General features: G+C 37.4%; 1 protein-coding gene across 7 annotated transcripts in view; it reads left to right on the top strand.

Moving 5' to 3' along the window:
• CTNND2 (catenin delta 2) overlaps positions 1-12,732 on the top strand; it is a 681,093-nt gene that overhangs the window by 502,194 nt on the left and 166,167 nt on the right. For all 7 annotated transcript variants that reach the window (XM_056332605.1, XM_056332606.1, XM_056332603.1 and 4 more), the window contains one exon: positions 4,327-4,459. In XM_056332605.1, coding sequence (XP_056188580.1) covers positions 4,327-4,459 — 133 coding nt within the window. The remainder of the gene's footprint in view (positions 1-4,326; positions 4,460-12,732) is intronic.

Raw genomic sequence — 12,732 nt, 5'->3', positions numbered from 1 at the left:
CATGTCTGGCTCCTTGTTGATTCTTTTAAGTTGCTCACAGATAAAATGTAGCTTATTGTGATAGTCTAGGCATGCATATTGCTAACTTACATATATAACTCAGTAGCCTGCTATAATCCATGGAACATCTGCCTTAGTCACCACTTCAACCTAAAACCATCTGCAGGTTTCAAAATGAGATCAAACCTACATTCCTAGAGCACCGTCAAAGAAAGAAGGTGGAAGGCCTTGGCATGCTTTGGTCAGTCTCCTCAGATGAGGGTGCTTCCTAGAAATAATGCACTTTCACAACGTGCCAAAATACTTGAAGTGCACAGCAAATGATGCTTTCCAGCCAGAGCTGTGTTCTTGCACAGCTGTGATTGTCTTGTGGAAAAACTCACACCACCACCAGAAGCCTTTAGCTGACCTGAACAGCTTAGTGTCAGTACTCCAAGGGAAACTTAGACAATAGCAGAAGATACTGCATGTACAGATCTAGCTTACTCTTCATTTTTGGATCAACTACACAGATACATTGTTAGCATTCTCAAAAATTGCATGCCACACACCTCCTCAGATTTACTCCAGCCTTCCGACTTGTTTCACCATCTGTGTGGATATTGCCTCGCTTGGATCTTGTAAGCATGGGGGATGTTAATAAAGAGCACAGGCTTAGCTATATTTGTTTAGGATATTCACTACAGTTTCAAATTTTGCTCAATTCTACTTTATAATTTCACTAGGGGTTGGACCCTCGTATGTTGACAGTTTACCTAATTTCCGTGGAGCACAATATCAGAAGTTTCACAGAAATGGAGGTAGATTGGGTATCCATCATCCCTCTCTCTTCCTTTAATCTGACCCATGTCTTCATCAAGTACGGACCCTACTACTGCTTTTTGCTGGTAGGCAGTAAAAGATACTTTGCTATCTGATTTCAATTACCTTTCCAGGGTACAACCCAGTTTATTCCAGCTCTTGACTTCTGCAACATATTCTCTATCCATACTCGTGGTTTTTTCTCATACTTTTTGTTTGGCTCTCTATTTTAATATGTATTTTTTGTCATACAGGTATGCCTGGAGCCATGGCCTGAAAGTTCCCCCACATCTATGCAAAATGTTCCAGACAGTTTTGTACCATTGTCTTCAGGAATTATTTTTTTTTCTTCTCAAGACCTTTGCCAGTTGTCTTTGTTAAGCAGCCTTCCTAACTTTTCATAGTTAAACCAAATTTAAAAAAATATTTTTTTCAAGTAAATGTTAATAGAGTGGCAAGCTTGCAGTTCTTTAAAAACAAATAAAATCCTCTCTTTTCTCTAGCTCACTTATTTTTTTCCACCTAGAAGAGACTTGTATAAAATAAATGAAAAATTTAAACCCCTGGAAACTGGTCCTTCTTGTCATGAAGGCTACTAAAATTATCACAATTATTCAAGCAGCCTTAACTGTTGACAGAAGTTTTTGTTTGTTTTATATAGCTACCCTATTTGATTTAGAAACTACTAAAAATATAATCATTTTAGAGACCATCTGCTTGAAATGACAGTGCATACTGGAAGTAGATTTTTAAACTTTTTTTTTTCCTGCTTTGTTCATTATCTCTCCTAAAACTGGTGACATCAACTCAGTATATGGTGCTAAGGGTTTCTTTTCTGAATCGATTTTCTACTGAAAGTCCAAAGTGCACAAAGCCATTTCCAACAGGTATTCGTACTCACTTATTTGCTGACTTTTCTTTTGGGAGATCAGAGGGGAAAAGTAGGCACAGCCTTTTTTTCATGTGTAAATACCATGTCAAGACTGCAGGTTCATCAGAACAATTAACCATACCTTTGATGAAGGGACCTTTTCTTTTTACCCCTTCACTACTTCTTCTGGCCTGTATTCCAGGGCAAGAGGAAGAAGAACCTGAGCTGGTCGTCATGGTCCATGGTATACTATTGCACATAATAGGCTTTTTGGTTGTTTGTTTTCTGTTCAAGCCATACATATATTATGAAGGAGGAAATTTCCTTTGGCAGCGAATTTGGTGGTAGAAGTGCCAACACTTTGAAGTATAGTTATTCAGTATAAAACAACTCATTCAGATGTTCCCCCTCATTGTCTTGTCATACAAGCTGTTTTCTTCTGGTATTTTGTAACCTCTTCAAAATACCAACACCTCCACTTGGCACCTAGGATTGAAAATAAGAATAAATTAGAAGTGGAGGTAGGCTAATTAATTTTTCCTCAATAAGGTTGGTGGGTTTGGGGTTTTCATATTTTATCTTTAAAAATTTTCTGGAAGATGTCTTTGAGTGGCTGAGAGCCATGTATATGAGAGGCAGATCTAATATGTTCGAAGAACCTGTTAACAAGTGTTACCATGGTTAACAGTAAGAAATCAAATATAAGAGGAAGCTAACATGTCAAATAACATTGTTTCTGTCTCCTGTGTCAATTTATGATTTGCTTCTGGGTTTGTACTACCCATTTTTAAATAGAAATAAGTGCTTAACCAAAGAATCGCTTCTTTTAACAGTGTCATAGTAAGCTGATACACACAGAAAATGTGGTGTTAGCCATCTTCAGCTGCTGAAGTTTCTAGTCTTCCCTGATACCCCTTACAATGTTGTCTGACTTTTCAAAATGTCAATTCAATGTTAAGATCTTTCTAAACATATGCAAAAGGTCTCTTGTAGAAGCTTCCCAATAGTCTGTATCATCTAAAGGTTCAATGGAATAGTCCATATATAGTTTATTATTGCATCTTCCTGGTTTCTTTGTATTAAACACTTAATGTGAAATGTAATATTCATGAGTTAACATCTGTTTTGTCAGAAGAGAAATAGATTAAATTCTGAGTGTATTTTTTTTTATATCTCCTGTTTATGTTCTGATCTTCATAAAAATACAACTGTAATGACAACTCTCAATCTGGTAAACATCTCATATGAGAAGAGAACAGACAGTACCTCTGTTCTGTAGTAATTCACTATTATTGTCAGATGAGAGTTGTTTCAACAAAATGTCTTGGGAGAACTATTGTATTTAAAGTGTGAGATGCCTGATTTTACTTGAGACAGACTGAAGAGCTACTGTGAATTCCCCCAGTGATGTATGCTCAGCCTCAGTGCAGCAGAATCCCTGTAATCTGAGATGGAAACTAATGATCAGGAATATTTTTTCAAATATTACAGCTGGACTCTGCCACAGCTCTTGTGGGTTGTTTTTTTTTTGGTGATGAACTCCCAAGTGAACGGCAACAGAGAACCTATAGACTTTTTCACAAGTCGCCTCTTTCCCCTAATTTGACTTTCTTACCTTGTACATGTAGCATTAGAGGGAAAATGAGAAAAATATTTATATGGCACAAAAAAATAGCTCTTAGTGAAAAGGCATGTGAGAATTAGATATCTCATGCAGAGTGGCTGTGTGCAACTCTGGTGCTTGAGACACAAAGTCCAAAGCCATTTTCATGAATGATTTTACCCTTAAACACAAAAGGGAAAAATTACCTGAAGTGACAGATTGATTTTAGGTTCAGTTCTGGAAGCTGTGGAATACCTGCTGGGACTTGTTCAACACACTTGTATTCAGTTGTTTCATTTGATGCTAATAGTGTTTCATGCTTTGTAGGATTAAAGTACAAAGTTTGAGGTTTTGTATTTGCCTAGCTGCTTTAGATTGAGTAGTGTGAATGAATATTTAAAAGCAACCTGACATATAAGCGTTTACTGTATAATTGTAACATTACAAAATCACAGAAGGGCTGAGGTTGGAAGGGACCTCTGGAGATCACCTGGTCCAACCCCCTGCTCAAACAGAGCCTGAACTGTGTAACAGTTTTACATTGAGCATAGACCTTATCTGGAAAAAAGTAAACAAAAAGACAAAATAAGCCATTACTTTCTAAATAAGATAGCAATTTATACCAAACTTGCAGTAAGTAGAAAGGACTTTTTGACAAACCAGCATTTCATAGCAAACCATTTGTGGTTCTGCTTCTAACCTCCATATTTTAATAGGAAAATATAATGATATGAGCATGTATTTTCTTTCTTATAGTAAGATTTCATACAACCATTTTAATTTAAGAAGCTTTAGCGGTTAGAGACCTAGTTCCATAAAGTTATGTACTCTAATTACATTTGATATAACCTTTTCTTTTCTTTTTTTTCAGAGAAGTACAGTTTAAAATGAAAAATAGCTTTTTATTTTATTTGATGTTTGCAGTGAAAATAATGGGGGGAAAGAATCAAGATTTTACTTGGACATGTCTGTCATCCTTTTTGACCCAGCTGTTGCCACATTTATCCACTAACAGCAGAATTTTTGATGAATCTTTCTTATTTTCACACAGAGAGTTTGGATGGCGAGATCCAGAGCTTCCAGAAGTTATACAGATGTTACAGCATCAGTTTCCCTCAGTACAGTCCAATGCTGCAGCCTACTTACAACACCTCTGTTTTGGAGACAATAAAATAAAAGCGGAGGTAAGATTTACAAACCCTTTCTCAGCACTGATGCTGTCTACCATTTATCAACACCAATTGTTAATATGTACTTGAAAAAGAGTTACAAGAGAAGTCACATGTGTATGTCTGGATCCATTTTATTCAAGCTTTCACTTAAGTAATTTGTTATCATTGGAGAAATTTTAAAAATGCATAAAATAACATTATCACTCATTTTTTGTTTGGTTTTGAATTTTTATTGATTGGATACCATTTAAACACTGTAACAGTAGTTCAGTAAACAGATAGCGGCATAGTCTTAATCTCACTGAAACGTATGAGCATTTCTATAGGATTTTCAAAGAGTGACGTTTGGATGCTAAGTGCAATCTCAGAAGATGAAAATTAAGCAAACAGATTCTGAATCAAAGCCTGCTTTAATGTATAATTGTGTGAATAGAGTTTAATTTCACCGGGTTTTCAGCTTGAACTATGATCATTTGTCTGTGATCTTGAAATACAGTGCAAATTGTATCTAAAATGTAATTCAGGCAGCACTATAGACTGTTCTGTACCTGTAGCTGATCGGTACTTCTTGCTTGCTTGATCCCTGTGGTTAATGGGACCAGTTCAGCTTTTGGCACAAGTTGAAACAGAAGGAAGGCAGCTCTGAAGGATGTGACAAACACACAGGAGTCAATTAAATCTGAATGCGTGAAGCAGTCACCAGCCCCAGCTGCCTCCCCTGGCCCTCTCAGAGATACTGCTAATCAGGGACATGTGGTGTGTACATAAATCTGTGCCTGTACTGGCATCTTTTAGCCTGGCGTGTAAAGGTAAACTGAGATCAAGATCTGCTATTGCTTATTTGTCAGAACTGTGCAGTGATGCTCACTTGCTAGTGCTTCATTTTCTTCACCCTCAGCACATACCTCTCGTGGGTCTGTCTGGCTGTAGCTTTCCCTTCTAGGCTTTTTCATGCAGAAGAAATCCCCCAGTGAGTAAATAAGTATCTGGTCTGCTGGCACTGGCAGAACTGCACTAGTTGAATACATCACCTCAAACATCTTAGAAATAATAATAATAAAATAAATCCTTACAGAAGTGTTAAAATGAAGAATGTTCATGCACTGGAAAAGAGAACTCTGTTACAGGTATCTCTGAAAATTTTAACTGCATGCTTTCCCCATACTCTTTTCTCATCCTTATTCACAAATTAGTTTTTCAGTAAAGGAATTGATTTATCTCTGAGAAAGTCAGTTAAATTATTAGAGCAATTTATTCGTTGCACAATCTGTGCTGCCTCCTGTTAGCCATAGATTGAGAGCCCTTAGGTAGCTATCACATTTGAGGGAAGAATATGGTTTGATTTTCATTGCTAACCATTTAGGGAAAAGAAGACTGATTGTTGTTGATGTAACCCATCCCAGTATGATACCAGCCTTTGTAAGCTTCAGACTCACAAGCTGGAAGGATGAAGCTGTATAAAACAGTAGAGCACTAGGCAGCTCTGAGCTTCTCTGAAAAAAGATAACAGATAACATGAGGATTTCTCCCCTTCAGGTGTTATTATTCAGGGCTTTGATATATTCCTCACTCCATAATACATAAACTGTGTTTGGAAACAAGCCAAAATACATTTTTTTTAAACAGTCCACCAGAGAATTTGCTTTTAAACATCTTTCAAACTTCTGGTACTGTGGATTTTTCTAAAGGCAAAAAATGGTATGTATTGTTCATTTTTCTAATGCTTTGTGGAGCTTTTTAGACTAAAGCATCCAACATTAGCAAAATGTTTTATCCCTTTCTGTATCTATCTATCTATCTATGAACCTATAACATTTAGTAAGTCCTGTTGTGTTTAGGCCGTGATTCAGCAGAGCACTTAAACAGTTTCTGTGTTCATTAGAATCAGTATCCACCCAAAGGGCTCGATAGTGTGCTTAGGGTCTGCTTGAGCTTTCCACTGAATAAGAATTTCTTGAGGAACCTTTTGTGTGAGGAGTTCAAAATCCTCTTGATAAGGGGATATTGCAGCAGATATCTGAGGTTCCTCCTAGGGTTGAGCCTAGCCAGAGGAACTTGAGTGGTGCTGTTAAACCTGCCTGGGACAACTCACATGGTGACTGTTAAGGATGTGTGTGAATTATGAATTGAACTAACACCTAAATAATAAGAACTGATACCAAAATTCACTCTTCTGCAAAGTATTTGTGTTGCAGTTGTGTGCTGTGACCAGGTTCTCCTCTATCTGAGAATGACCACATTTAATATCCAATTCCTTCTTCATGGAAAGTAGCACAATAGTCCTGCTTCATTCACTAGCAGGGAAACACTCCAGCTTGGACACAAGGTGCAGGCAAAAGAAGCACCAGGACACATCCAGGTGTAAGTTTGAGATTACAAAACTGAAAAATTCCAATTCTTTTGAAGCACAGAAGATTCCTCTTTTACCAGATACTTAGATTCAACATAGCAAATGATTTGGACTAAAGAAAGAAAACATAGTGGTCTTTCAAACCCTGGAGGAAGACAAACATAGGAATGTGCAAGTTAAGAAAACTGCTGGAATTTTGTACAGCAGTCAGGCACAGAGGAAAAAGCAGATTGAATTCACTAAATAATTGGTTAAGTGTTTATGTACAACATGCACTTGAACATACACATACATACAGAGGTAATAATATTATGCAACAATTTAATTTACTGGTTGCATTGAATTTGAAAAGTAATGCAGTTGTTAAAGTTTCAACTCTGGAGTTGCCTGACAGGAAAAAAAATAATGTTCATTTACCTTTATCATTAGTGAGCATCAAATTGTCACACTGCATTTAATGGCTGTTTTATCAAGAGCTTCTGGAAGTAGTTGTCCTGAAATAATGTTTTGATTCTTTTAAGCATTATTTGCGCTGTATTGCCTACCAAAAAGTCGATGAATTATCTGTCCTCTGAACCTGACCATGCTTTCAGTCTTCGAGTTTTGTTGTTGTATAGCGGTAAACTTGTCCTACTTTCATAAGAGTTTAGTGGGATTTGAATAAATTTATCCTCATCTGCTTGGCAGGACAAAGGTTTGCATAGAACAGTGTCAGCTAAAATTTAGACAGAAATAGAAAATAGCAGCTATGATCATACACTTCTGATTTTCCTAACACCTTTTATGGTTTTTACCATTACATTTTTCTCTTCTAAAATGCTTTAAATGTCTGTGGCTGAAGTGTGGAATGCTACCCCTTGCTTCCTGTGCTCCCCCCATGAAAATAAAGTGGAAATACTCTACAGAAGACAACTATGAAAAAGAAGTGCAGTCAAAAACGTTTGATGTATGGCTAGGGAAACAAGAGATCTTTTTCCCTTCATGACTATGTTCTTTATGGTAGGTGTTATTTCTAAAACGTGTGTTGATCACATGCACACTTCTGAATTTGATAATTTCTCTCAAAATGTACCTTTATTGCTACATGAGCATAAATGCCCTGTGCAGTCTTTTATGTAGCAATGAGATCTGCAAATGCCCTTCTCTAACTTAAAGGACCTTCAAAGTTAGTAACTGTTTATGTGAAGATGTCCCAGGCCAGGTACTAAAACATCACAAGTCATTTACTTTTTCACAAAAAAAAAAACCAACTTCTGGACTGAGTTAGCTTTTATATTTCTGATAAAATTTTTCTTTTGCTCTTTCCACTCCTGAACATACCAGTACAGTGACAGGTAAATGAGATAAACACTGACTGCCGCTTGTATGCTGCTAAAAGCTGTTCAGTGCTAGTCTTTATTTAAAAGTATAATTGTAACTACTGCTCTTACCTGAAAGTTTTCTGCAAGTGCTACTTCTGAGTCCCCTTAAGTATTGTTGACTGCAAGGCATGCACTACATCTGCTGTTAGTAGTGCTTCTCATTCTCTACCTTTAGTCCCTGTGCTTGGTGCGTAGGTGGTACAGCAGACATTGGAATGGAGTTGGAGAAATTGGATTATCTTTGCTAATGTTTGATAGTTAGATTTTTTGACTCCTGTTGAGCAGTGACCAATCCTCACTGAAAATCTCATATATCTGAAAGGGGACACAGGGAGGCAGAAGGCTAAAGGTAAAAATTGCCAGGCAGCCCATTACAGTTAGGCATAATAATTCTGTAATTCAGAACCTCAGAATACATTAGCAATTCATAATATAAATTATTCTTTCATTGATGACAGTGGAGAATGCAACTGAAAGGCAAAAGGAAAGGGGGGAAGAAGTTTTGATCTGGTATTTGAAGGCAAATGAAGAGTTGATCAGGCAGAAGAGCACAAGAAGGCCCTTTCAGATGGCATTTTCTCCTTGGGAGAGGGCTCTTACACTAACAATGGTGAGATTGTCAGCAGAGCCAGAGCAGCCGGTCCTGGATGCCAAGGAGGAACAGACAGGGGATATAGGAAAAGAGAAGTATTTTAAAATACACAGCAGAGAACATTTCTTTAAAAGAGCACATTCTATTAAACACAGGATTCATTCTGCCACAGCAATTTTTCTTCCTGTAATGACATCTTACTCCATTGTATGAGGTCACCATATAAAAGGGTTGAGTTGTGCAGTTTCACACGCCAACACCATTTTGTGCTCATGGAAGATGGCAGCCTGCCATCAGCTGCAAAGGTACAACAGGTCACTTGGGGTTTTCTGCACCAGTGACTCCTTGCTGCAATCTAGGAAATTAATTTTTACCATCAAAGCCACAACACTTAGGTTCTCCTTGCAGGAAAATCATGCAAAGATGCTAAACAAAAGAACAGCAACCTGAACTGTCCTGCCTGAAGCTTTCCCTGGCATCCTTAATAAACACTGGTGCATCGGACAGTTTCCTCTTTATCTTGGAGAGCATTCCTATATATATATACACTGCCTTCAGAAGTGTCAGTCCAGGCATTATTGCTGGAGTTCTAAAAACTGACTGATTGCACACTGAAAACATTTTCCCAACTTGCTCGGAACCATCATTCACATTCATTTTGTCATTAAACTTAAGGTGTTTCTGCATTGTCTTCTCTGAGTTCTTCAAAGTGTGCCCATAACCTTTTCAACACAGTACCACCACTCTTTCACCTGTTAGGCAGCAGGCATAGACTACATTAACCTCTTGTTTACCTTCATTATAGTGTTGTAGTAACTCTGATGTCATCCGTTGTACTGGCACGTGCATGATGGTCAAGGGTACATGCGTACCTGTTTCTAGCATGGCTTTCTCCCAGGGAATACTTACACTTAGTATGGGGTGGTGGAGAAACAGTCCATATTGTTTTAGACCTGCTGGCTAATACTGACAGAATTCTTTGGTTTATAACATTTGAAGGATCCAGAAGGTGATTGAAGGTGCTCTCATCTTCCTTGAAGAATATCTTGATTTTGTTTCTTCAGTGTTATGCAAGGTTCCCCCGTTTTCATAAGGGGTCCCAGAGAAAACAAGAGTATCCTTCTTTTCCTATGTGTTTGAAGAAGAATCATAATTTTGCATTCACCTTCCCATAGCCTTCCTCTTCTCTCTTTTTCCTCTGAAATCTCTTCAGTTAAAGCCTGGCATTTGGCTTGTCCAGTGATGATACTGTTAGTTTTCCATTAAAGGCTTTATGTAAACTCCTTTAATCTCTGTATGCAGCATGATATAGTCATGGTATTTAGTTTGAATGAAAGAGGTGTCTCATAGGCGATACTGAGAAGCAATGTAAAAATTGCAGAGACTCTAAAATATTTGCTGAGTGCATTTTAATGCAAACAGCAGCTACATACTTTCTAAGTATACTCCCCTGTTCAGTTATAAACATTTTATTAGTATGTTGATAACTATAGTTTTCTTAGGCTAAACATCTGTATGGGGAAAAGCACACATTTTGAGAAATGTTTGCCTGAATGGTTTCACAAGGAATTTACAACTTTAATGATGATTGCACCTTATTCCCAAAATGAGCCCCTAGATGTTCATACATTTGCTTACCTATGATTTCATAGATTACTGCACGCAGGACGGTTCGGTTTATCACCCCATCACCCCGGGCATCACCCTGTCACCCCATTGCCTTTACAAGTAAATGTCAAACAGTCCCTTTCCCTACTCTTTCTGTGTAGTTTTTACTGGTAGAAATTATTTTAATGAAGTGAAGCAGGACCCAGTGACATACCCAAAAACAAGTCTTTATGTAAGAATTTACGGGTTTTATTTTTATAGAGCCTTATTAATGATGATTTTACAGGACTTAATCTTTCAAGTTCTCACAGGCATCTAGTCTGTTTTCTAAGAAGTCAAACAACAAATAGTGTGTTGTTTTGCAGTATAGGTTGGGGGTTTTTACTGTCACTTATTCATATACAAAATGCTTTCTTCTTTTTTTTTTAATTTATTTCATTCTCAAAATAATTTTGGAAGTGACCCTTTGTTTTTTCTTTCGTAAGTTGTCTTAGTTTGCATTGGAGAATACTTTTTCATCAAAGAAGACATTCCATTCCTTGTATCTTGTCATTCAAGAGTATGATTTTACACTGAAAGTTAGTTGTAACTTCATGCACGACTGTCAAGAGCACCACAGAGTCTTACTCTTCACAGTAAGACAGAGTCTGCAAATAGCTTTATGATTACTTCTTTCCCATTACGTTCAATATTTTTATTCTTTAGCATGTTGAATGCCGATTTTTAATTCCTTCTCAAAGGTTATTTAACTTCTAATGGTTTTTTTTGCAAAGAACTTCTGAACTGGAGGTACTTGAAGAATGTTTTTCAACCAACACAGGCTACATCGTTGCAGTATTTGTGTTGTACTCTATATATCTTACATGAGAAGTAATATCTATAACTGCAAAGTGTAGAATAACTGACCTATAATTATTAAATGAGACTTGATCAGCTGTGGAAATGATAATAATTACAAAATCAAACCATGACAAGAACAGTTCATTTGATTAATTTTGAGTATCTTTTATTTTAGCTTTCTCTAGCACACCTATAGCTAAAATCTCTTACGCAGCAACACAAAAAAATTTACATATTTATGTTTCATTATAGCCAGAGAGAGAAGAGAAAGATGGGGTAAATATGTGAAGATGTCATAATTCATGAACAGATTAAGTAAAAGCTGGATACCTGAATATACCTGAAATAAAATGGGTTTATACTGAAATCACTTGACTGAGTTTCAAGCCCTGGGTCCATTTTTAGCCCTCCGTGACTATGGGCTCTACTGTAAAACAGGGATTATAATTTTATTCTGCTTTGATTGTTTTCTTTTATTCTTCTTAAGGGTGATAAGATGGCAACAAGCCATCAATATCAACACCCATGCAGTTTCAGGTTGAAAACATTTGTAAGGGCTGTCCCTCATTACTTTCATTCTGGGTGCCTCATCTTGCAAAGAGACTGAACAGAATTAATTTACAAGTGACTGAAAACATGATTATTTTACAGAATAGTGGGCTTAATATTGGGAATGTGTATTGGTATTTTTACCCCAAACACCGCTTTACACTGATTTGGTGTCCATCCGTTCCCCACTGCCCAGTTACTCCCTCTCCAGGGAATAGCCAGATGGAAAAAGTTTTGCCTGCTCTTTGCAGAAGTTCCTCTTTAAGATACATTTTTCTGTGATACTAATAAGTAGTCAGCAACAATGACTTAGAGCCAAAACAAGCCAAAATAATTTTTTTAAAATTACTAACTACTGTCCGTGCTTCATATGGATAATTGCAGCTTTGCTGTTGTTGCCTGGACTATCCTCTTGCTGCAAACTGTTAGCAGTGTCTGCAAACACCTTTGGGATACAGAGTTTGACCTCTGTTCTGCTGCCATTTAGGGGCCTGGCACTGGTCTTCTTGTGGGCTGAAGGGAGTGAGTGAGGTCTTGAACAAAGCCTGTCTAGACCTCCTGTTTATCGGGGTTTAGCACTTGCTCCTACAGCATACCTCGCAGGAAATGAGAATACTGGCTAAAGGTTTCTTTTTCAGCTCTGGGCAGGCAGAGCTTGCCTGTGAGTGGGTAACTGCGTAGAAGAGGCTTTCAGGCAATAAATTCAATTAGCCAGAAAATTCGGATGTGAACATCTGGTGATAATGCTTCATGCAGTTAGGAGGAGAGAAAAAAAATAGAATTATGTGTGCAAGAGGAATGCCTTCTTGCTACTTCCTGTGGCATGCAGCAGATGCAGGAAGAACATCGCACTGTGTCATGAGTATCTCTTTGCTGGTCTGAGGACAAAATGACAGGGTTGTATTAAAACATTAGTAAAAGCTTTACCTTTTGTATTTGACAAAAATTAGATGTTAGGGAAGGAAAGGTAATACACACTGAAAGA

This window comes from Falco biarmicus, chromosome 3, assembly GCF_023638135.1.
Source record: "Falco biarmicus isolate bFalBia1 chromosome 3, bFalBia1.pri, whole genome shotgun sequence".
Taxonomy (NCBI): domain Eukaryota; kingdom Metazoa; phylum Chordata; class Aves; order Falconiformes; family Falconidae; genus Falco; species Falco biarmicus.
Note: the sequence above shows the minus strand (reverse complement) of the source record. Positions and strands in the feature narration are given on the sequence as shown.